Consider the following 23,545-nt stretch of genomic DNA (forward strand, 5'->3'; position numbering starts at 1 on the left):
TTTTCAAACGTGAGAGTTTCGTGAACACTTTGTGTAGACCATTAACAAGGTTGCTTCCAATGGAAGTCATTGTAGATCTCAAAATAAAACAATTTATACTTCAAACAAGTTCTCCTACCCGGCGCGAGCAGCTAACAAGACTCCATTGTTGAAACTTGGGCGTTTGTAAAACACGGTCGTTGATGCGAATTTGATCGATATCGGTTACGTCTGTTAGTGTATAGACATTTGAGCTTTAAAATCCAAAATATTACTTTGTCATATAACATATAAGAAAACAAAATATTCAAAACAATGTTTATTTGGTCGACAAACCCGATTGTTAATCTCGGACATTGTGACAGTATTGGTGTGGAACGCTGTCGTTTCATATGAAAGATGTGAGGTTCGTCAAGGCTTTGTATAGACCATTGACATGGTTATTGGTTACTTCCAATGGAAGTCAAGTCATTTGTGGATCTTAAAATACAACAATTTATAGTTCAAACCTCAAATGTTTCTACATTAAATGTTTGATGATTATCAATTTCTTTTTTAAATGTTTTACGCTACACATGTTTCATGGGGTTATACTTACGGGTTTCGAATTTCTCGTGTCTGATTTTTGGGTTTGAGAAATTTAATTGTAGAATCAAAACCCGACTCTAATCTCTATGTAAAAGTAGATTTAAAAGGCCGAATACTTTTGAAGTAATCGCTATAACATATAGCATTGAGACGACTTTTTTCACCCTCAGCCAGAAGCCCAGAATCATATCTAGTAGTTCAACTTTGACCGATTTTGAGTTTAAAACATAACTCGTCTTTCTATAACATTAAAGAATAATACCATTTTTTAATTAATTTTTAGAATAATTTATTATTTTAAAATGTATATTTTTTTATTTATATTGAAATTACATATTTTTATTATATATATCAATAAACTTATGATATTTGACATATATATAATATTCAAAAATAATTTTTTATATATTTACCATGTTTGAGTACTCACCAAATACTCAGAGTACACTGAACACCCAACTCTTCAATCGATCACCTAGGGTCCGCCTAACGACTTTTGCAACCATGAGATTGGGTTAATCGGATTCTGAGTGTTTGGCTTAGTAAACTAAAAAATTAATAATAAATAAAATGCTAAAATTAAAGCAAAATTATAATCTCTACTTAACGTAAATAAGCAAATAAACCAACATAATTAAAACACCAAATCTTTAAACAAGTGGAATCAATTCGTAAAATCCAAATATAGGTAACCATGATGTACCGATTGAATGGTTGGAATGTTTGATGAACCGATCGAATGAATATCCATGCCGGTACACTTTGACTCTAATTAATCGGTGAAATTAAAGCGATAGCGAAATAATAATCGATGGTATAGTAATCGATAGTGTTTACTGGAATTGACTATCGAACATCCTTGTTTTTGAAAGGCTGACTATCAAGATCTAATACTATTAATTAGGGCATGCTTGATTAAAAGGATTATTCTTGTTTACCTGAACCCCCCCCCCCCCCCCCCCTAAAAAATGCTAATCAATAATTGACTCGAAATAATATGAGTCGGGTTTGTTAAACTCAGGTTCGGGTTTAATAAGTATAAGTACTTTCAGGTTTCATCAATACAAATATTTTCGGGTCAACAATTTCTCGGGTTGGTTTTTGAGGTTTTCAAGTTGCTGTTAAAAGTAACAGACCTAAAAAAAATCAAAGATATTGAGTTTTGTAAAAAATGTACAATTGTTTTATGATTTTTAAAGTAATTAATAATGAAATTTGATCTTAAATTGACATAAAATCAACTTAGAATTCAAACTATCCAATTACATTTTTAACAATTATATGGTTTTAATGGACTTCAAACTTAGATAACTTAAACAATTTAGATATTCTTTTAAGGTTATATTATATAGTATATCAACATATTCAGTCATACGCGAGTCATCATGTTCCGGTAATCAGACGGGTATTAGTTACCCATCACCATAAGCACCACAAAGCAACAGTTTTTGGAAACGAGCCATACCAACACTCATCCTGAATGTTTCAGTTTTCTGGCTGTGTTCGGGTTCCTTTATACCTTCTTTATATACTTTAACCACTCCCCTGTAGTAAAAATTTCAATTCATTAGACACTTGATTTGTAAAGCTCATGAGCCTTGTCTAGTTTCATCATCGTCTGAAGAGGATAAAATGTAGACAGCCTTACCTCTACCCCATAGGAATAGAAATGATGCTTCCACTGAGACCCCTAGCTCGATGAGCCTTGTCTAGCTTGTGTCGTTTAATACTTTCACTATATTCACATGAATGATTATCATACTTTCCGATCAATATCAAATTAACTTTTCATTTTGTTTCTTGGAGTTTAAACCAACATTCAAAAGGAATTTTTTCAAATAAATCAAGTTCCACACGGTCCGACCAAATTTATATAAGAAAGCTTAATATGCGTGTACCGTTTTTAACAGGCATACATTAAACATTGTGCCACACACATCCAATAAAAAGTGGACAAATGCATGTTACAACTATGCATAGCTGCAACAAACCGATAAAAGCAAATGGTTCCCATCTAAGACGATATCAATGATCATCAATTCAGTTTATTAGTACACGCTAAAGGTCTAAACACGAACAAACCTAACAAGCAAGAACTCATCACAGAGCGTTTATCATTCGCTTCATTTCAGCAGTCCTCCGAGGATCTGAATCTTCAATTGCTCTTTCAGTCAACACATGCTTGATTCTACACATTGACTTCCTAACCTGCATATTGGCCACAAGTCAAAACCTTATCAGGATATTTCTTTGTGGGTCCCATATGAAAATGAGAGGTCAGATGAAAAGGGTCGAACCTTAGGGAGGCGTTCTGGGTTAGGAAACCGTAAGTTTTGAGCATGAAGCATCTGGCGCTGAGTCATCAGCATGTTCTTTTCCTTAAGCAAGACATACCATAACTTATTCAGATCATCCCATGATTTGAGACGCAGTTCTGAAGCCTTCCAACTACGTCCTGAATAAATAAATAAATTAAATTATGATATGATCAACAAGCTCAAGATCAATACAGTATGAACTGTGTCTAGGGTTGATAAAACTAAAGCAATTTATCTATCGCGATCATGTCCTGCAAAACCAATAACCAAAACTTTTTCACTCATATCTATAAAGCATTAATGAAGTGAATCATTTTAACAGAGATATGATGAACTGGATAGAAAACCTATATATATATATATATATATAATATCAGAGAAGTCGACTTCTCACTAGTCACTTCAATGAGCAAGATTTGTGTTTTGCACTTTCCTAATGTATACTTCCTAATCATCATTTCATTAGTACTGTTGTACTGCTACATAAATCAAGGAACACACCATCCAATAACCCATGTATCTAGCCCTGAACATAGGTCTTCCATATACAATCTTTATGTATGCTACACAGAAACTAATCCGAGTTGCCCAGACCGAGTGTTATATGGATTTTTTGCCTTTTTTTAACAAAATTCTACGTAAGTAAAATAGTAACTGAAATGATGTTTGCAAGATGCAGGGGTGCAAACGAGCTCACGAGTTACTCGAGATTGGCTCGTGAAAATGCTAAATCAAGCCGAGCCTAAACGAGCCCAAGCCTGAGCATGAGCCTTAAAGCAAGCTCCTTTAATAAATGAGCTCGAGCTCGCGCCAGCTAGCAAGTCCAAACAAGCCTGTTATATTTACTCATTATTAATTCATATATATAATGTTATGAAAATATAATTATAAATATATGAATATTATTTAACAAATAGTAAACGAGCCGAGCTCGAGCTTGAAAAACTACTCACGAGCCAAGCTCGAGCTCTGTGTAAGTAAAACCAGCCGAGCTCAAGCATAGTCGAGCTCAGGCTCGACTCGGGTCGTTTGCACTCCTAGCTAGATGTAACAAGGATAGAAAATTTCATAATAATGGTGTACTCCCTATTAAGTAACATACATGTTCTACAATAGACCAAGCCTCTTGTGCAAACAATAGTTAATCTTTATATCTCAAGTAAAATGAAAATATATCACATCAAACAATTAGTGTTTTCCCACTTCAGCCTGCATATGATCTCGAATACATGCATATTTTAATAGAAAAACAACTTATCAAGAAAACCAAATTATCATTCTGCATGCTTTGTCTCCTACAATTAACATTACCTGACAAAGCTCTTGCATTGAGAAATTGCTGGTACAAAGCTTATTATGTGAATGTTAAAGGCCATGCAGTCAAAGGCAACACAGGCACGCGCCTAGCCACCTAGGCTAGACAGAGCTCAAGCCAAAACGACTTGCGGCCATCATGGTGGTCCAGCAAGATTCCGGGCAAAATCTTCAATATCCGGCCAAATTCCCGCCATAACAAGTCTAATGCTACAAGAGATCTGAAACTAACAAAACTGGCGTAAAACCAGCCAGCCAAAAGTAGCCTTAAGTCAGCCTAACGCATGTCTAAAGCCCCTAAAAATGGTTTAAATATACCGTGTGCATTGGTTAAAGAGGCCCATACTTTTTAAGTGCCTTGCGTAAAGGTGTGTGAGTTTAAACAATGCACATATTTAGAGCCAGAAGGAACTGCACATTTACACTAGAGTCTAGACACTAATTATATCCCTGAGAATCAGCAGAAGACAACATTATGGCACATTCGCCTAGTAGCCAGACACATAGTTGCATTATCATAATAATCTCCTCGCTCTTGGTTATTTTAGGAACAAGACAAGATAACAGCTTTGGTCCAGACACACCAAAAGTGCATAGATTTGAAACTACCTATGCAATTATCGCATGAAGCACACCACAAACTTATACTGAAGTTAAAATTTTAACATGAGTGTCAAAGCACGTACCATAGACAACAGGTTTTTCCTCCTCGGGATTTCTATCAACCTCAAAGAACTCCTCAAGGGGATTATGTGCAGTTCTAACCGCAGCCCCAGCTACGGAAGCTTCTGATCTTGCTGATGAAAAGAGCCTCCTTCCCAAAACTCGTGTCAAAAACATGATTACACTCGATGCTACATCAAAAAGACCACAAGAATTTTTAGCTAATTATCCGGAAAATATTACCTACCCGTCTATAACAGTTGTAAATTTTTAGTTTTTGTTAAATCCCAAGGGCAAAATTTCAACTTATTATCTGATATAATTTACCTATTCGTCTATAAAAGTGGTAAATTTCAGTTTTTGTTAAACCCGAATTGCAAAACTCTCAGGATCAAATCGTCGAACAGTTGGTACGCACTAACACATCAGAAAAAACACAAGAACTTTTAACTTATAATCTGATATAAATTACCTAACTGTCTATAAAGTTTGTATATTTTCAGTTTTTCGTCTACAACAGTCGTGAAAAAATCAGTTTTCGTTAAACCCCAAAGACAAATGTTTCGAAAACAAATCGTCTAACAGTTAGTACACATTAACAAATCAGAGAAACCACAAGAAGATTTAACTTATTATCTGATAAAAACTAACTAACCCTCTATATAACAGTTGTAAATATTCTGTTTTTGTTAAACCCCAAGGGTAAAACCGTCAAATACATACCGTCGAACAGTTGGTGTGCATTAACACATCAGAAAACCCACAACAATTTTTAACATATAATCTGATAAAAATTACCTAATCGTCTATTAACAGTTTTAAAATTTCAATTTTCTTAAACCCTAAAGGCAAAACTCATATAAACATATCATTGAACAGTTGATGTGCATAAACATATCAGAGAACCCACAACAATTTTTCAACTTATTATCTGATAATATTTACCTAATCATCTACAACAGCTGTAAATTTTCAATTTTTCTTAAACCCTAAAGGCAAAACTCTCATGAACATATCGTCGAACAGTTGGTGTGCATCAACATATCAGAGAACCCACAGTAACATAGTATCTTATATAAGTTACCTAATCGTCACAACAGCGGTAAAGTTTCAGTTTTTGTTAAACCCTAAACGCCAAACTCTAATAAACATATCGTCGAACAGTTGGTGTGCACTAACATATCAGAGAACCCACAATAAATTTTAACATATTATCTGATATAAGTCACCTAATCATCTACAACAGCTGTAAATCTTCAATTTCTCTTAAACCCTAACGGCAAAACTCTCACAAACATTTCGTTGAACAGTTGGTGTGCATTATTAATAAGACCAAAAAAGAAACCAATTCAAAGCGTACATCACAAAATAAGCATAAATCGATTAAGGGTTAGAGACTTACCAAAAATCAGATGGCTGCAGATGAACAATTGGATTACGAGAACGCAAATCAATCGATTTGCACAGACGCTCTAAAATGATGACGACTCAGGGATTCAAGATCAACAACGTATATGTGTTTGTGGCCCAATATAAAAGCCCATTAGTTTCACGGCCCATTTTTTGGGCCACAGTAAAACCAAACTTACTAGCTTATTTTTTTAATAAGTTAAAAGTGAGAAGTCATTAGTGAAACGAATTTGAAAAGAAATAAAAATGGTTAGAACATTTAAAAACGGGTGGAAATGTGGCATAAAGGCCTATGGTGGTGGCAATGCCAGCTATTACGGGTGCAGCGGTTGTGCTGGTGGCAGCAAAGATGGTAGTTGTTGCGAGGGTTGTGTTATGTCACTGATGACAAGAGTTGTGATTATGATAGTTGTCGTGTCTTGCTGGTGATGAATGTTGAAGCTGTTCTCCTAGGAATGTATTCTTGATTTTTTTAAGGCGTCTTAAATTTTAACGCTATTGATGGTTATTGTTACAGCTATGATAATAATGGCACATATAATGGCGAGATTGAGAGAGTTGCCTATTTCACTTCACTTGATTGAAATCGTGAGAAATCGTGAAATGCACTTTTTTTTAAAAATGCACATTTTTTTAGAAATTTAAATGAATTCATGATAATCTATTTACGGTTATTTTTTTTTAATTGGTATTTTGCTTTTACCGAATTCTACGATAAAATGATTAAAAAAACTTCACTAATATATGAACTTTCAACAAACTAATTTAGTTAAAATTTATCTAATTCCAATAGATCAAACATTTTGTTTATAATTGCATTTATTTTTGGACTTATACTTCTAAATGTCAATAAAATTTGACTTAGTTTATATTAAAATTGATATACTTCAAATAAAATAATTAATTAGTTACACTTAAGATAAAATAAATATATTAATTATACTTCAAATAAAGTAAATATATTAAGTGAATAATAAATGTTTTGATTTTGATATCTTCCAAGACTACTATTACCTTTGGCCCCTCTCTGTACCAACATAATAATGCATTCTTGTGAAAGTTGTAACGTGCATTTTATATACTTTCTAGAAAGCCACTTTTTTTAACTTGAAAAATAAACAATAATTGACAGGCTCGATTCAATCCATCCCCTGTCACACTCACTTTTTTATAAAATAAATAAAGTAAGAAAGGCAAACTTTATCATATAATTCCAACTTAAAAATGGACAAGTAAAGTCACCATTCAATTTCAATGTCAATAACCTTTCACTTAACAAATAATTGAAAGCCCATGGAACCAAACATGAATTGACGTGTCTAACATGTTTAATGAATTAAAAATTCATGTATGAGTTTAAACAAGTTGATAAGCAGGTAAATACGTAAATGGTATTTGTTCCAATGGTATCTGATGGTGTAATAAGTGTCCCTCTCTTTAAAAGTCCGGAGTTCAAATTTCATGCTAGGCGGGTTTGATGGACTTAGAATTATATTATTAGTTGTTAAAAAAAATGCGTAAAATTTTGGTAAAACAATAACGGGTTATATATACCTTATGATCGTTGTGCATCTAAAAGTAACTTGTATCCAATCATCCGTTCTCGACTGAATAATGTGAGGTGGGCAAACTAATATCATCTTCTTATCAACTAAGGCTAAAGCGCTACCTAATAGGTCTCGTGCCTAACATTTATGATTATGGATTTTTATATTTAATAGCAAAATGTATTATAATTCAATTTACCAAAAAACTATGGTGAATACTTTTCGTAATTAGCATTTAGGTAATTTCATAGAAAAGTATGAGTAAACATTGTTAAGGTTTGCACCAAATGATTTGATTTGTCAAACTGATGAACGGATTAATGAGGTGTTGTGTCATTTCATTGAAATGAAGTGGTAGATTGTTGCTTATTAGAACGCATTTTTGGTCTATTTTGGATTGCACACTTAACACATAAGTTCATCCTTGATTTTTTGAATTATGCGATTGTGATTTCGAATAGCTTATCAATATATTATAATCTGAAAGTGTTTACATGATTCAGATAGATTCTTTAGGAAAATTCCATACAATAGATGTGTGTAGTGATTGAACTTTTAAAGTCCAAAAATTTCATGTGACGACTAGAGATGGCAAAAAATCTTAAATCCGGGAATGCCCGAAACATCTTAAACGGGTATTGGTGAACAACACAGGCCGTTACAGGTGTCGGTGTTATTGAGACATTTGTTGATCTTTGTTTTTATGATTTTCTATCGATATAAAACAAGTAGGGATATCCATATCCTCTTAAGCATATCACGACTTTATTTTAATGGTTACGTGAGAAAATTCACTCGATTAGGTATGATACCATATGTTGTAAGCATATTTTATATTTTATGCGTATATTGATCCAGTAATGAACTCTAATCATAACACGCATAAGATTTTACTGCAGACAAAACATCTTAGACACGTAAAGTTTATGGGTTCAAGTCTCGAATAGTATAAACTTTGTGGTTAAAAGAAAAGAAAGAAGAAAAAAATTTCCACTACAGGCACATGGATGTATAGTTGACTAGTTGAATAAATACACGATTAAATGCATAAACACAGTTTTTATATACTTTCATCTTGGCAGCTGCATAGGAATTTGTCTCATTATACAAAAGAAAAACAAATATTCTTTACGTAAAAGTATTGAAACATAATTCTAATTGATTGTCATGCACATGGTGTCAATTATAAAAGGTAATCAGCGAAAATGCTTAATTTTAATAATTCTAATTTAGTGCAGTTGGCCGATAATGATCTCAACTTTAAAAATAGCTATCACTGATCTCAACTTTCACACTATTTGTTTTCATTGAGCCTCCGTTAAAAAAATTTTAACGACGTTAGTTTTTTTTCAAATTTCAAATTGGTATTTTAGGGCTTTTGATCAGAATGAGAATATGAATCGACTGATGTGAAACTTAACTCGAAATGGCGCTTTAAACAGTTTGATTTTTGTTAATTAAAAGTTTAAACATCGGAATTGAAGCATCCTTTAGCCGTTTGGACCACCGTTTGATGGTAAGTTTTACATCAATCGACTTGTATCCTCATTCCGATCAAAAGCCCTAAAATAAAATATCAGTTTGAAATTTGGAAAAAACTTAACGTCGTTAAGTTTTTTTTTAACGGAGGTCCAATGAAAACAAATAGTGTGAAAGTTGGGATTAGTGACAACTATTTTCAAAGTTGGGATTATTATCAGCCAACTGCATTAAGTTGGGATTATTAAAATCCAATTTTCCATTTTAAATTTTCAATACTTTTATTTAACTTAGTGGCTAATAACACAATTTGTATTTGACACCTCTGACTATATATGTGTATATACGTACATTAATTTATTTTTACATGTTTGTAAGTTATGTGTGGAAATGATTAAAACTTAGATTATTTTTTATTATTATTATTATAATGTCTAACAAACTTTAGTTATCAGTTTCATGCTTACCAAATAATAAAACTTATCTTTTTTTTTGCAAAGAACATACACCTTGCTAATCACGATGGTTAGATTACAAAGAAACTCTCAACACGATATATGGTGGTTCTTTGCACTGGTGGACTCAATTGTTATTTATTAATGAGAGCCTTAATGATTCTAGTAGAAGTCAAGCAAATGGTATTTTAGAATACTTTGAATCATTTGACTTTTGTTTCTCTTTTTTGCATTTGATGTTACGCATTATAGGATTTATGAATATGCTATCAAGAGAGCACTTGAAAAGAAAGATTAAGATATATTAGAAGCGGTTTTATTGGTGGAATCAGTTAAAGAAATTTTGCAAAATTTTCAAGAAAGTGAATTTGATGCACTTTTGAATAAAGTATCTTTTTCTTTTGTGGAAACAGGAAAACATGGTATTTAAATGTAGAACATGACAGAATACTATGTTTAATCAAGACCAAGAGTAATGGAACAAAATCATCAATCACCGTGTATCTTAAGTTCAATTGCTTTAATCCTATTGTTGATAGGTTGATTAATTTAATAGATTGGTGACCTTTTAATGAGGTTAACACTTAACTACTTAGAAAAATAGCGGTTTTTCCGTCTGACTCTTTCTCTAACTTTGATGCAACATAGCTAATTAGGAAGAGTAAGTTCTATCTATATTATTTTGATTTTGAAGATGGTGAAAGATTATGCTTGAGCATTAACTTGCCATGAGTCATCATTCATCATAATGTTCTAAAGGATACAAAGCTTGCTAACTTAAATGGTTTAGTCGACTTTGCTAAAATGACGGTGGAGATGAGGAAACATATATCTTACAATTGGCTTGCATCGATTCCAAGCGACTACTTTATTTTAGTTTTCTTAATTTTAAACATTTAAGCTCACAAATTCCACTAAAATAATACAAACTTTTTTAATCCATGTTATATAGTTAAAATTGTGGATTTTATGGAGTTAGTTTATATTGTTTAAGCAATCACAATATTATAATTTTTCTTTGATTTGGAGAGATTTCAAAGAGTTACGTCACCATCACGATTTTAAAAAAATTGAATATTTGTATGACAAGTCTAAGATGTGATAGTAATGGTACAAGGAGAGTATCAAATGTAATCCATTATGACACCATGGCCCTGTCATAAATATTGTTATAGACGTGTACAAAAGTGAATGTTAATACTTTTGTATGTTTAGTGTTATATTTCTTTCATATTTAACTTATATTTATGTGATATTTATTTATAAGATGAATTCAAACGAAAATTACTACATATTTATAAACTATTCACCAATTGATACACAATGCTTTTCAATATTCTAAAAGCCATATTCACTTATGAATTTTATTTAATACTTAATGCAGGGGTGACAAGAAACGATTTGGAATTGTCGGAATCAAGGAACTGACAACGAACAGGTGTATTAGAACCGCCTGTTACTTTTTTAATTCAATTCTCAGTTTTTGCATTAAATGGTTTCGGGTTCGGTTCTTGGTAAAAAGCGAAGACACATGACGTGAAACCGGAGAACCAAGCTATTCAAATTCAGAATTTTAAATGTTTAATTTAATGGGTTTTTATACACGTGCCAAAATGAAGAGACGGACGATGTGTTTACAAACACCAATGACCTCCTAATTAAAACCATAATATAATATTCTCTTGCAACTGCTCGATCGCAAATGTTCGGTTATTGCAATCTCACGATGTATGTAATTCTTCAGTTCTTACTTAGTTGCATCGATTGCAATTGTTCAATCCATATGTCTAACATGTGTTTATCTTCTTCCTTGATAATGAACAACTATGTTATTATAATTTAGTTTTTATTCTTTGAGGTTGCCTTTGATAATAAGGAATTGACATCACAATCTTGATGACAATAAGATATAAATATCTTTGTGTAGTTACATATAAAGAATTAGAATATCGACAAAACCAATTAGTGAGAACCAGTTTAGTAGTTTTAGAACAAAATCGGTTTAATAATTGGGTTTGATTCCGGTTTTATTTTTCAGGCATTTGTTGGTTTCGGTTTTGGTCTGGTTCCAATCCGTTCTACAACCCTAATTTAATGTTTACATCTAAACTTATGCTATGTATACTCAATACGTATTTAGCAAATTTGGATTGACAATTATTGTTTATAAACCACATTTTCTTTACAAAAGGTACTCACCCTGACAATTGCACTTTCTTTCCTACTTTTGCATAATTTGGTTGACAAATCATAATCATAATCATAATCATAATCATAATAAAAGGATATATATATACTTTTGAAAAAAAAATATTGGTGGGGTCCAATAATTTTCTGATTTTAGCTTAACCCCATTGTATTTCTTTGTTTTTATTTTAAAGTATGATTCGTGTATTCTTGAACTTATTAGCTTTCGAGATATTTTATTTCCTCATATGAGTTATAAAACTTTTATCTTTTCATGCAAGGAAAGACCTTTTAAGAGTGACTAGTGTTTGAATGTAATTATGAAATTGTTTTAGTGACTGTTTTCATGATAATGATTTGTGAACAGAAATATGTAACATCGTCACATGATTTACCTAATTTATGTTAATCGTAAAACCGGTTGGTAAGTGGGAACCCTTAAGGCGTCTTACCCAAAATAAGCATAGTTAAATATGACAACCAAACAAGTAACACTAACCAAAAGGTTCATAAGAGATGTTTGGATGAAACTTTGTTATTCAACGTGGTAATAAAAGGAGAGCGTATAAGTAAACAAATATTAAAAGCATCTCATACTATTTTATGAATGATATAAAAAAGTTACCTACATTGTGATAATCATGTTTTAGTTGACAACTCCCTTCACCCCGTCCAGCTTCAACTCGACTCCCCTACCCTTCTACGTTGAGTATTTATTGCTTATTGTGTCTCATTTGCATGACGTTTACAAATATTTTTATCTATTCATACAAGTATAATATAAGCATATAGCCAGACAACATTTTCATCAAATTTACGTGAATACCTTGTAATTAAAAATTAAAAAACCTACAATATAACACACAAATGCTCCAACATACATTATTAGTAATTAATACAACCTTTAAATATGAAACTACAAATCAAAATCACAATAACTACCCCTAATTAATTGAGCAGGCTCCTCATGGTCCACCACCACTTGATTTTCCTTTTTGTTTACAGCTAAATATTTTATGTTAAATTATGAATTGAACTTTCTTTACAATTAATTTCACGTTAAAACTATCTTATCACTCCATCAAAATAGAAATGACACCACTTGATTTTCATCAATCAGTAAATTAAAAAAAAAATTAACGACCAACAAACAAAGAATTACTTAGTTACGCCATGTGGGGTAGGGGTGTTCACGGTTCGGTTCGAAACCGTGAAACCGCCCAAACCAGTCATCAGTTTGATTTCACGATCTGTTTTTTCCTTTTACTTTCGGTCGGTCGGTCGGTTTCAAAATTTTCAAACCGTAATGAACGGTTTGGTTTATGGTTTATATAAAAAACCGACCGTATAAAACCAGACCGAACCGTGAGAATTGGTGTATATTAATTCTTTTAAAGATGTCTTATTAAGTATCATTAATTGTCTAGTTGAAACATATATGTATAGTTTTGTAGCACTTGGGTGGATCTTCACATAAATAGATTAGATGTTTGGATTTGATTAATTCTCTTAACTTCTGTTTTCATTTTTTATTCCTCTTGTTCTTTTGTTTTCATTTGACACATCGTGTTTTATTAGCATATCGTTTTCAGGTCGTTTGATTTGTGTATTTTTAGACAACATTTTTTAATATATGATGCACTTTTAAAAAGAAGCCTAACAAAGCCCAAACCGTGAAACCAAACCGAAACCAAACCGTTAGTGACGGTTCGGTTTCATTTCTCAACGGTTTGGTTTTGGTTTTGATAACTAAAAACCGTTAGTAACGGTTTGATATAAAAACCGCGAAAACCGGACCGTGAACACCCCTAATGTGGGGTGACCCAATAGCAAAGGACCACCGCAGTTTACCTAACCCAGCCGCACGAACCCCTTAAGCATCTCCAAATTATTTCCAGTTTCGCAAAAAAACCCATCCCGAAAGCACACTGGTGGTAAAACCCGAACGCTATCAAAATTGAATCGTAGATCACAAATATCCAAGTCTTCCTTATTGAACCACTCATTCCTTCTCAAAATATTGTTTGTCTGGAATCGGGATTAAACATGAGTCTTCATTAAATAAACCCAAACTTTCTACCAGTACACCAAATTAGAAAAGACAAAAAAAAATACAATAAAAATGAAAACATGAAATGTAGCTTTCTCATAGTAAAATTAATGAGATGACAAAAATAAAATTTCTTTCAGTCACAGAAGATAAAAATTAAAAACAAATAAAAAAGCATCTGTTTTTCAATTGGCTTCAAACTTAGTCAATAAGTCAATTACTACTGGCATTTGATTCACACACAACAAACACCCAAAACCCATGGAGTATTATTTACCCCCTTTGTCCTCACTCAAATTCAACAAAATTACACACACACATACATACATACATACACATCTGTAGTAGCTACTAGTGGGTGTATATCCATTACCACCATTATTATTATTAATACCATGTGAGTGGTTTCTTCAAGACCCTTGTCACATATGTTCTTTATATTCTTTATAATTATAACAATTATAATAAAATAAAAATCACACCTTTTTAGCTTCTACTTGTTCTTCCACACAAATTTCAGCATTTTCGATCTGGGTTTTCTTTTTCTTGCAGATTCAGGCCAGGGGTAATTTTGTCATTTCACTACTTTGCCGGAAAACATGGCCGGAGGTGGCGGCGGTGGGAAGTCCGATGAGCCGGCGCCGCACCCACCAAAAGATCAGCTGCTTGGTGTTACTTATTGCATTACTAGTCCACCACCATGGCGTAAGTACTTTATTATTATTATTATTATTATTATTATTATTTAAGTATATTGTTGTTGGAAAAAAAGTAAGTTTAGATTGTTAATATAACAAGTTGCTTGTTCTAAATTAGGTTGTGTATTAGGGTTTTGGTTACATATTTTTCAAGATTTTTTGTTTAATTTATAGTTTGAATATACTTTTGTTTATTATTATACATATTCTTTGTGTTCTTGGAGAAGAGAAATTAATATAATGTTTATATATTTTTTTACCCATTTGTTCATGGTTTTTTTTTTCTTTTTAATGTTTTCTTGTACAAAAAGTAACTGTAGATTCTTGAACAGCCATTACAAGAGTCTTGTTTAATTTATGGTTTGAAGTTTACTTTTGTTTATTGTTACACATATTCTTTGTGTTCTTGGAGAAATTAAGATAATATTTATGTATAAGTTTTTTTTTTTTGGTGAAAAAAGTAACTGTGCTCTTGTAGATTCAATATATGGCAAGTGGTTTGTTCTAAATTAGGTTGTTTTCTAGTGTTTTTCATTGAGGTATCTAGTACCAATTTATTCTGATTCTTGTACAATCATTTCAAGATTCTTGTTTAATGCTACACATATTCTTTGTGTTCATGGAGAAATTAAGATAATGTTTAAATACTGTTGACTAATTTGTTCATCTTTTGTTTAATTTGTTGTAGATATTATTCATGTTTTTTCTAATTTTTTTTATTTTTTGTTTTGTGAAAACAGCAACTTTTGATTCTTATTATGATTCTTGTTTAATATATAGTTTGAAGTATACTTTTGTTTATTGCTACACTTATTCTTTGTGCTCTCGGTATCTAGTTTCAGTTATGTTCTTTACACTTTATCTATCCTTTTACTTTAGATTCTCAGGGGAACTTAAGATTCAAGATAATAATGTTTATATATTCTTTGACCATTTTCTTCATATTTTTGTTTCATTTGTTGTAGAATCTGATTTTAGGTTCTTAAAGTAACCACTTTTGTAAAACACCAAGATTATTCTTGTTCATCTATTTATTTATTATTTTTTTAATTTTTTCAAATACTCTTCATTTATTTTAGGTCTTCCAATAAAGAATACATATTTTATCATGATATTTGAGAAATAATTAAGGTATTTGTTTTATTATTTATTTAGTTTAAACATTTGCATATTTGTTGCAGCCGAAGCTATTCTACTTGGATTTCAACATTACTTGGTAATGCTCGGCACAACGGTTATCATTCCCACCGCTCTCGTTCCGCAAATGGGTGGCGGAAACGTAAGACATTATTATTATAAGTTTAAAACACATGTTTAATGTTTCTTGAATTATTGTAATATGCTGCTAATTATGTTTTAATGACTTTTTTATCAGAGAGAAAAAGCAGAAGTCATTCAAACTCTACTTTTCGTGGCGGGCTGGAACACTTTGCTACAAACTTTGTTTGGTACTAGGTTGCCAGCTGTGATGGGAGCCTCGTATACTTTTGTCGCACCCACGATTTCGATCATCTTGAATAACCGATGGAATGATGATGACCCTATTGAGGTTGGTCAACGGTCAACTTAATCCGTTGGAATCTTTATTGTGATCAAGAAACAGAATCTTGAAAAATCTGTTTTTTTTTTTTAAATTGTTGCAGAAATTCAAGAAGACGATGCGTGCGATTCAGGGTGCAATGATTATTGCTTCGACGATTCAAATTGTTTTAGGGTTCAGTGGCCTTTGGAGAAATGTTTCAAGGTTGGTTTTAATAATTATAGTAGTAAGCAGGTGTTTGGATTAATTCATGTTTGGCTAAAAGTTGGTTTATTGAATTTCATCATAGATTCTTGAGTCCACTTTCGGCTACTCCTTTGGTCGCTCTTGCTGGTTTTGGACTCTATGAATTTGGATTCCCCGGGGTAAGTATAATTATATATATATATATGGTATACATATATGTGTGTGTGTGTAGAGTGAGGTTCATTACAAAACACTAAATTATTGATAGAGCAAATATAACAAACCTAAATCGTTTAATATTTCTATAAATGGTTCATATTTTTTAAAACTTTTACTTCATACGTACAAATGTGTATGGCTCTATGCTATGCATATAAAAAAAATCATGAAGCTAATTTGTTCATGTATTATATTTTTTTTTTTCATCTATAAACGTTTACCTACATATGTTTAGGAAATATTGCTTACACATGATTTACCCATGTGTAGATTTTTTATAAATAAACAAATTGGTTATATTTTTTTAGAATATTAGAAGAGATGAATAAACATTGCATTTCAAGTTTTCAACCGTTTTCCTACTAACAAATTATTAAAATTGCAAAAATGATTTATGTTGTTCTTTCAACAAACATTTTCTACATAAAATAAATATATGTATATAACTTAAAGAAACAATAAAAAGAATAATTCATATTCTCATGCGCACGTGTATGCTTATAAGTTATATAATGTGAATTAAACTTGTTTTATAGGTTGCCAGATGTGTTGAAATCGGGCTGCCACAACTCATCATTGTAGTTATCTTGTCTCAGGTATTTTAGCTAAACTTTCATTAATAAAAAAAAACTTACATTTTATGGAGTTGAGTAATTTAATTTTGGTTTGTTTGATTCTGTGCAGTATGTAGCTCATCTGATGCATTCAGGAAAGAGCATCTTTGAGAAATTTTCTGTTATAATCTCGATAGCAATTGTTTGGATTTACGCCCACCTGCTTACTGTTGGCGGGGCCTACAATCACAAGCCTGATAAAACGCAAACAAGTTGTCGTACCGATCGTGCTGGATTAGTTGAGTCTGCACCATGGTTAGTAGAACCGATAACAATCTTTAATTTCAATATATATATATATATGTGTGTGTGTGTGTGTATCTTAATAAAGATAAATCTTGAATTCAATGAGTACCTTTCCACTAACGGCAGTTAAATTTGTTTGTTAAGTCCAGTCATGTGCCTTGAGCATGAGGGCAAAATGGTCATTAACAGACAAATTTAACGCGTGTCAGTGAAAATAACGAAACACGTAAACAAATTTGAACATAAAGGACAATTTCTGCTATTTAGTTTAAAGACGAAAAATGTAATTTGTTCAATAAAATAGAAGAGTGACAAATATCTTATATCATGATTTTTTTTAATAAAATTTCAGGATAAGAGTTCCGTATCCATTTCAATGGGGAGCACCTTCATTTGATGCTGGTGAATCATTTGCAATGATGATGACTGCTTTTGTTACTCTTGTGGAGGTCCGTTTAATATTAATCTAATTAACCTTTAAAATTAGTGTTTTATTTGTTTTCTAGTTATATATTGGTTCTAAAACATTTTTACAATCAGTCAACTGGTGGCTTCATGGCGGTTTCAAGATATGCTAGTGCCACCCCCTTGCCTCCGTCTGTTCTAAGCCGTGGTGTCGGTTGGCAGGTAATTACCACTATGCCCCTGCTTTTAAAGATTAGTTAAAGAATGCTTATTTACCGTACTAAGCCTTTAGTTGATATGTCATTATATTAACATAGAAATAAAATCTGAAGACCTTGTTCTATAAAGAGATTAACATTCATTTTCTTAAGAACGAACAATAACAAGAAAACCTTGTTCGTTACTTGTTCATGTTCTCGATCGTTTGTTTGGTTAAAGTTAAATAACGAACATGAACATGCTCCGTTCATGTTCGTTCGGTTCGTTTACAAGCCTATATGAATTTAGTTAAGCTTGAAATTAGAACATCTCGAAATGAAAATTATTTAATTTATGAAGGGCATACATGTCTTTTGTTGATAGGGGATTGGCATATTGTTGTCCGGCTTGTTTGGAACTGTGAACGGAACTTCTGTGTCTATGTAAGTAACAATAGCTTACAGTTTTTTTTATTGAAAATAAGTTAAAAAAAAAAAAAACTTTTTCTTGATTTAATAATAATAAAAAAACTTTTTTAATATTAATAAGTATGTAAGTTATTTGTTTGTGTAATGTCAGTGAGAATGCTGGTTTATTGGCCGTGACTCGTGTCGGTAGTAGACGAGTCGTACAAATCTCTGCTGGATGGATGATTTTCTTCTCGGTTCTCGGTATGCTTTTTCATATATATTTTTAGCCCGTATCGACCCGTTTATATAAACGGGTCAAAATTGCAAATTCTAATTTCAAACAATGATGCAGGTAAATTTGGGGCAGTGTTTGCTTCAATCCCTACATCCATTGTTGCAGCTCTATATTGCCTTTTCTTTGCTTTTGTCGGTAAGTTTACATAATTACCCATTTACCCTCACCCGTCACCCTTTTTCTCATTTTAACTCAAGGGTAATTATGTCTTTTCGTGTTCGTATAGGTTCATCTGGTTTGAGTTTCCTTCAGTTCTGCAACCTCAACAGCTTCAGAACAAAGTTCATATTGGGCTTTTCACTCTTTTTGGGCCTGTCGATTCCCCAATATTTCAACGAATATGAAGCTATTAATGGTTATGGTCCGGTTCACACTTCCGGAAGATGGGTACGTGCAAAAATAGTCAACTGTGCACTGTGTGTGCCTGGGTTGAGTAACGGGTCAAAATAGTATGGGTCGAAATGGGTCATTTTTAGAACGGGCTGAGATGACCCATAAACACCTTTTTGACATTTTTTTAAATATTTCATTATAAAAAGTTAATCTGTTAGTTATGATTAGTAACGTAACATTTTTTTTTTGTTTTTTTGTGAACTTTTTTTTATCTGATCTTTTGAGAGAATGGGTCGAAACTCGAAACTCCCCCCTCTATGAATTATCAAGATTTCAGAAAAAGTCAACGACTACTTTTAAAGTTGTCGATTTTGACTTTTTGAGACCCTAAAGACATTGGATTTTGAGTTTTTTTATAGACATTATTTTTTAAAAAATAACATTTTTTTACAAAGATGACCTGAATCAACCCACCCATAAGTAAACGGGCCGAAATTCCCACATCTAATGAATTATCAAGATTTTTAAAAAAAGTCAACCAGCACTTTTAAAGCTGTATGTTTTGACTTTTTTAGACAGCCTAAGAAAATAAAGTTCCAATCTTGACCTTCTGCTAACATTATTAATCTAATCTTTTTGTTATTTTTGCAGTTCAACAACATGGTGAACGTTCCGTTTTCATCTGAAGCTTTTGTGGCTGCAGTCGTGGCATATTTGCTGGATAACACACTTCACAGGCATGATGGTTCGGTTAGAAAAGACAGAGGTAAACATTGGTGGGACAAGTTCCGTTCATTCCACACCGACACAAGAAGTGAAGAATTCTACTCATTGCCATTTAATCTGAACAAATACTTCCCTGCTGTTTGAGATAAAGAACATGAAATAGCAACTGTTGTTCTTTTTGGGTTTCATTATGTATCTAATCGTTTTCCACTCGAGTGATTTATTAGAACGTTTGCAAATACTCGTTTTTGCTGTAAATCTAATGGCTAAGAATTGTTATGGAAGTGAAGCAGAAAGGATCAGTTTTGTTGCTTTTAACTTCTTTAAGAATATTGTTTCCCACTTTTGTAATAGAAAGCTTGGTTTCATGAATGTGTATTTATGTTTAAAAAATGTTATAATGAAAAGCTTGCAAGATTTTCAAGGTATATATTAACTTATAGTCACTGTTGTAAAAATCGCTAGTCGTTAGTCAGACGGAGGGGGTGGTGATTGGCGATAACGGACCGGACTTTAATGCATGATTTTCAGTTTTATACACACACATTCTTATATGTAAGTTTTAGTTTTATAGATACCCAAACACATTTTGGCCGGAAATCGGTTAGAATCTCGTCGGAAACCGCTGATTTTTGCGGGATCTCGCTATAAACCGCTGATTTTGGGCAGAATCTCATCAGAAAAAGCCGATTAGGTCAGATTAATCTTTATTTCGGTCGGATTAGACCATTGACCGATTAATTGGCCGATTAGCCCAAAATTAATCAGTGAAGTGAGAACTAGCGTTAATTGGCGCCTAGTCGGGATTTTTGCAACACTGCTCATAGTTATTAAATTAAGACCGGATAATGTTGTGATTTAAGCCAATCAGCGATCCACGTATTTAATTTGCACTGAATAAACAATTGATGATTGCAAATTTTAGGGAAAATTATTTCCCGATGAAACTGGAACCCTAAATTTGATAACCATCGCGGTTTGCCACATGATCCAGTTCGTTGAAACATTTTCGTCCACCGGTTATGGCCCATGTAATTCCACTCCTAGCCCAAGTTATTACCGTCTGAATTCGGGTCTTTACCGTCATATTTCCCCTTGTCTGACTGGTTCAGTTAAAAGTCCGTCAACTCTTGGGTCATTAACTCGCGAGAGATTCTCTCAAGCGAAAACCAAACCCATGGAAGGCATAGAGTTCACATAATATCTTCATCAAAGCTTATTATTTTCATAAACTCATTTAACTTCAAAGTTATCTCCTTTATCCTTTGGTGCAACTTATCTGCAGCAAGAAACTCATGAACAACACCATCTATTTCAACATAACTACAACCCGGTGTCGAATCATCCTCTTTACGACCCTCGAATTCCCTTATTCGTCTCACATTATCCCATTGCCCAAACGACGCGTGCAAATTCGAAGGCAACAAACGCCCCCCGCCGCCTGTTTTCTTAACATGTTCTATAATCCTTTCCGCAAGATCCACATTTCCATGTATTCTACACGCACTCAAAAGCGCTCTCCAAATAACATCATCCGGTTTCATCTCCATTGTTTTGACCGCTTTGAATGCATCTTCAAGTCTACCCGCACGGCTCAGAAGATCAACCAAGCATCTGAAATGCTCAATCTTGGGTGAAATATTCCATAACCGCTCCATATTGTTAAAGATCAAAATCCCGTCTTTAACTTGACCCGAATGACTACACGCATTAAGAACGCCAACGAGCGTGATGCTATCCGGTTTGATTCCTTTCGTTAGCATTTCATCGAACACATCAAGTGCTTCTTTACCTAACCCATGCACAGGAAACCCCGAAATCATACTCGTCCATGTCAAAAGATCTCGCCTTTCGGTCATTTCAAAAACCTTTTTCGCATATTCGATTTTCCCGCATTTCGCATACATATCGATCAACGCAGTCGACACGTTCGAGCTAATCTGAAACCGATTCTTCTCTATATAAAAATGTACCCATTTCCCTTGATCAAGCTGACCAAGACGAGCACACGCCGATAAAACACTAACTACAATCGCTTCATTCGGCTTCACATTATCCTCACCCAACATCTCATTAAAACACCTTAAACCATCACTATACATCTCGTTCGCCACGTACCCATTAATCATCACCGTCCACGACACCTCGGTTCAACCATTTCCGCAAACACCCGTTCCGCTTCCAACATCTCGCCACTCATCACACACCCTTTAACCAAACTCGTCCACGTAATCACATCTCGTTGCGGCATTTCATCGAACACCTTACGCGCATAACCCATTTTCGAACACACGACATATAAACTCACCAACGCATTACCCACACACAAATACAAACCATACCCAAGTTTAACCACCATTGCATGACAGTTTTGCCCATAGTTTAACAACATATGATGACGTGTACAAGCAGTGATAGTGACTGTAAACGTGTAATCATCTGGTACAACTGCAGCCATAAGCATGTGTTTAAAGAGAGAAAGTGATTCTATGCAAAAGGGTGTTTTTGAATATGATTGAATGATGAGATTCCACAGGTATGTGGGTTGTAGAGATGGGTATTTGTTGAATACTTTACGAGCTGATTTGAGGTTATTATGGATGCTGTATGATTGAATTAATGGTCCGATTAGATTGTTGGTTTGACCTAATGATGTGAGTATGATTTGGGCGTGGATTTGCTTGATTTGTGGTAATGATTTTGCGTGTTTTAAGAGGTTTTGTAGATAAATCTTGAGTTGGGTCATGGGGTGCAGGAAAGGTGTTTGATGAAATGCGTGAATGAAAAGTTTAGTGTTAGAAAAGACGGATAAAAGGTTGCTTGAAATCGGCTCGGTTTGTAAATGAGCAGAGCGCGGATTAAGGTGAGCCAAGGTGAGCCAACAGGTAACAGACTCGTTGGCTTGCCTGTATGACTTGTTAATACTAAAACACGAATCTAATACGATGCATAAGTTATCACTTTTGTAGTTTAATTAAGTATTATTTTTTTACATTAATATAAGTATTATTTCTTTACATCAATGTGTAAAGAAATAACCCATGTATGTAAAGAAATGCCCCGATTAAGTATTATTTTTTACAACAATATGCATAATAAGTTTTGTAGTTTAATTAAGTATTATTTCTAAGAGCTAAGCTCGAACTCAACATTTCAGCACGTCAAGATAAGTTAAAGATAATCAAATTTCAAGTCTAAACCTTTCAAGTCTAAATCTCGCTTGTATTATTGATTTTTATGATTAAATTCATTACAAATAACGCATATTATAACCCTCTATCCTTAGCCCATACAATTCCCTGTTAGACTCGAACTAGGAGAAAAACTAACTCAATTGACCCTAGGTTTGTAAGCACAACAATTAAGTAATTAACAACCCCCCGTGGGTACTTATACAAGATTACTCCAACATAAATGAGCGGCGCCAAGCTGGTTTGTTTAACTGCAAGTGTGAGCCCAAGGCCAACTTAGCTCGGCTCGTTTAGCGTGCTATAGTCCACATTCCACAATGCGCCTTTCCATCGGAATAGATGCGGCTATTGGAATTTTGGTTTTGCAAATGAGCTACCGTGACAAGTAGTTTTTTCTTTAACCATGAGAGCCCGTTTCCAAATTTCAAGAACCCCCACAAATGCTAACTAATAAGATCAGTTAATATATAGCCTGTGTTGGACATGCGTCCTTC

General features: G+C 33.2%; 2 protein-coding genes and 1 pseudogene across 2 annotated transcripts; 1 reads left to right on the forward strand and 2 right to left on the reverse strand.

Moving 5' to 3' along the window:
- Positions 1 to 2,609: 2,609 nt before the first annotated feature.
- On the reverse strand, positions 2,610 to 6,283 carry LOC143557091 (uncharacterized). The gene is made up of 4 exons (XM_077046250.1): positions 6,265 to 6,283; positions 4,886 to 5,053; positions 2,865 to 3,022; positions 2,610 to 2,775 (listed from the first exon to the last, which is right to left on the reverse strand). The coding sequence occupies exons 2-4, from the start codon at positions 5,037 to 5,039 to the stop codon at positions 2,668 to 2,670; spliced, it is 420 nt and encodes a 139-aa protein (XP_076902365.1). The 5' UTR covers positions 5,040 to 5,053; positions 6,265 to 6,283; the 3' UTR covers positions 2,610 to 2,667.
- Positions 6,284 to 14,392: 8,109 nt separating this feature from the next.
- Positions 14,393 to 20,236, forward strand: LOC143558416 (nucleobase-ascorbate transporter 6-like). The gene is made up of 14 exons (XM_077047258.1): positions 14,393 to 14,695; positions 15,870 to 15,967; positions 16,064 to 16,237; positions 16,332 to 16,432; positions 16,518 to 16,593; positions 17,170 to 17,229; positions 17,318 to 17,502; positions 17,846 to 17,942; positions 18,034 to 18,120; positions 18,481 to 18,539; positions 18,676 to 18,767; positions 18,859 to 18,936; positions 19,028 to 19,188; positions 19,786 to 20,236. The coding sequence occupies exons 1-14, from the start codon at positions 14,590 to 14,592 to the stop codon at positions 20,002 to 20,004; spliced, it is 1,593 nt and encodes a 530-aa protein (XP_076903373.1). The 5' UTR covers positions 14,393 to 14,589; the 3' UTR covers positions 20,005 to 20,236.
- A 436-nt stretch (positions 20,237 to 20,672) lies between these two features.
- Positions 20,673 to 22,726, reverse strand: LOC143557101 (putative pentatricopeptide repeat-containing protein At5g59200, chloroplastic; annotated as a pseudogene).
- Positions 22,727 to 23,545: the final 819 nt, after the last annotated feature.

This window comes from Bidens hawaiensis, unplaced genomic scaffold, assembly GCF_021521415.1.
Source record: "Bidens hawaiensis isolate Kalapana, Puna unplaced genomic scaffold, B.hawaiensis_p1.1 tig00001087_1, whole genome shotgun sequence".
NCBI lineage: Eukaryota > Viridiplantae > Streptophyta > Magnoliopsida > Asterales > Asteraceae > Bidens > Bidens hawaiensis.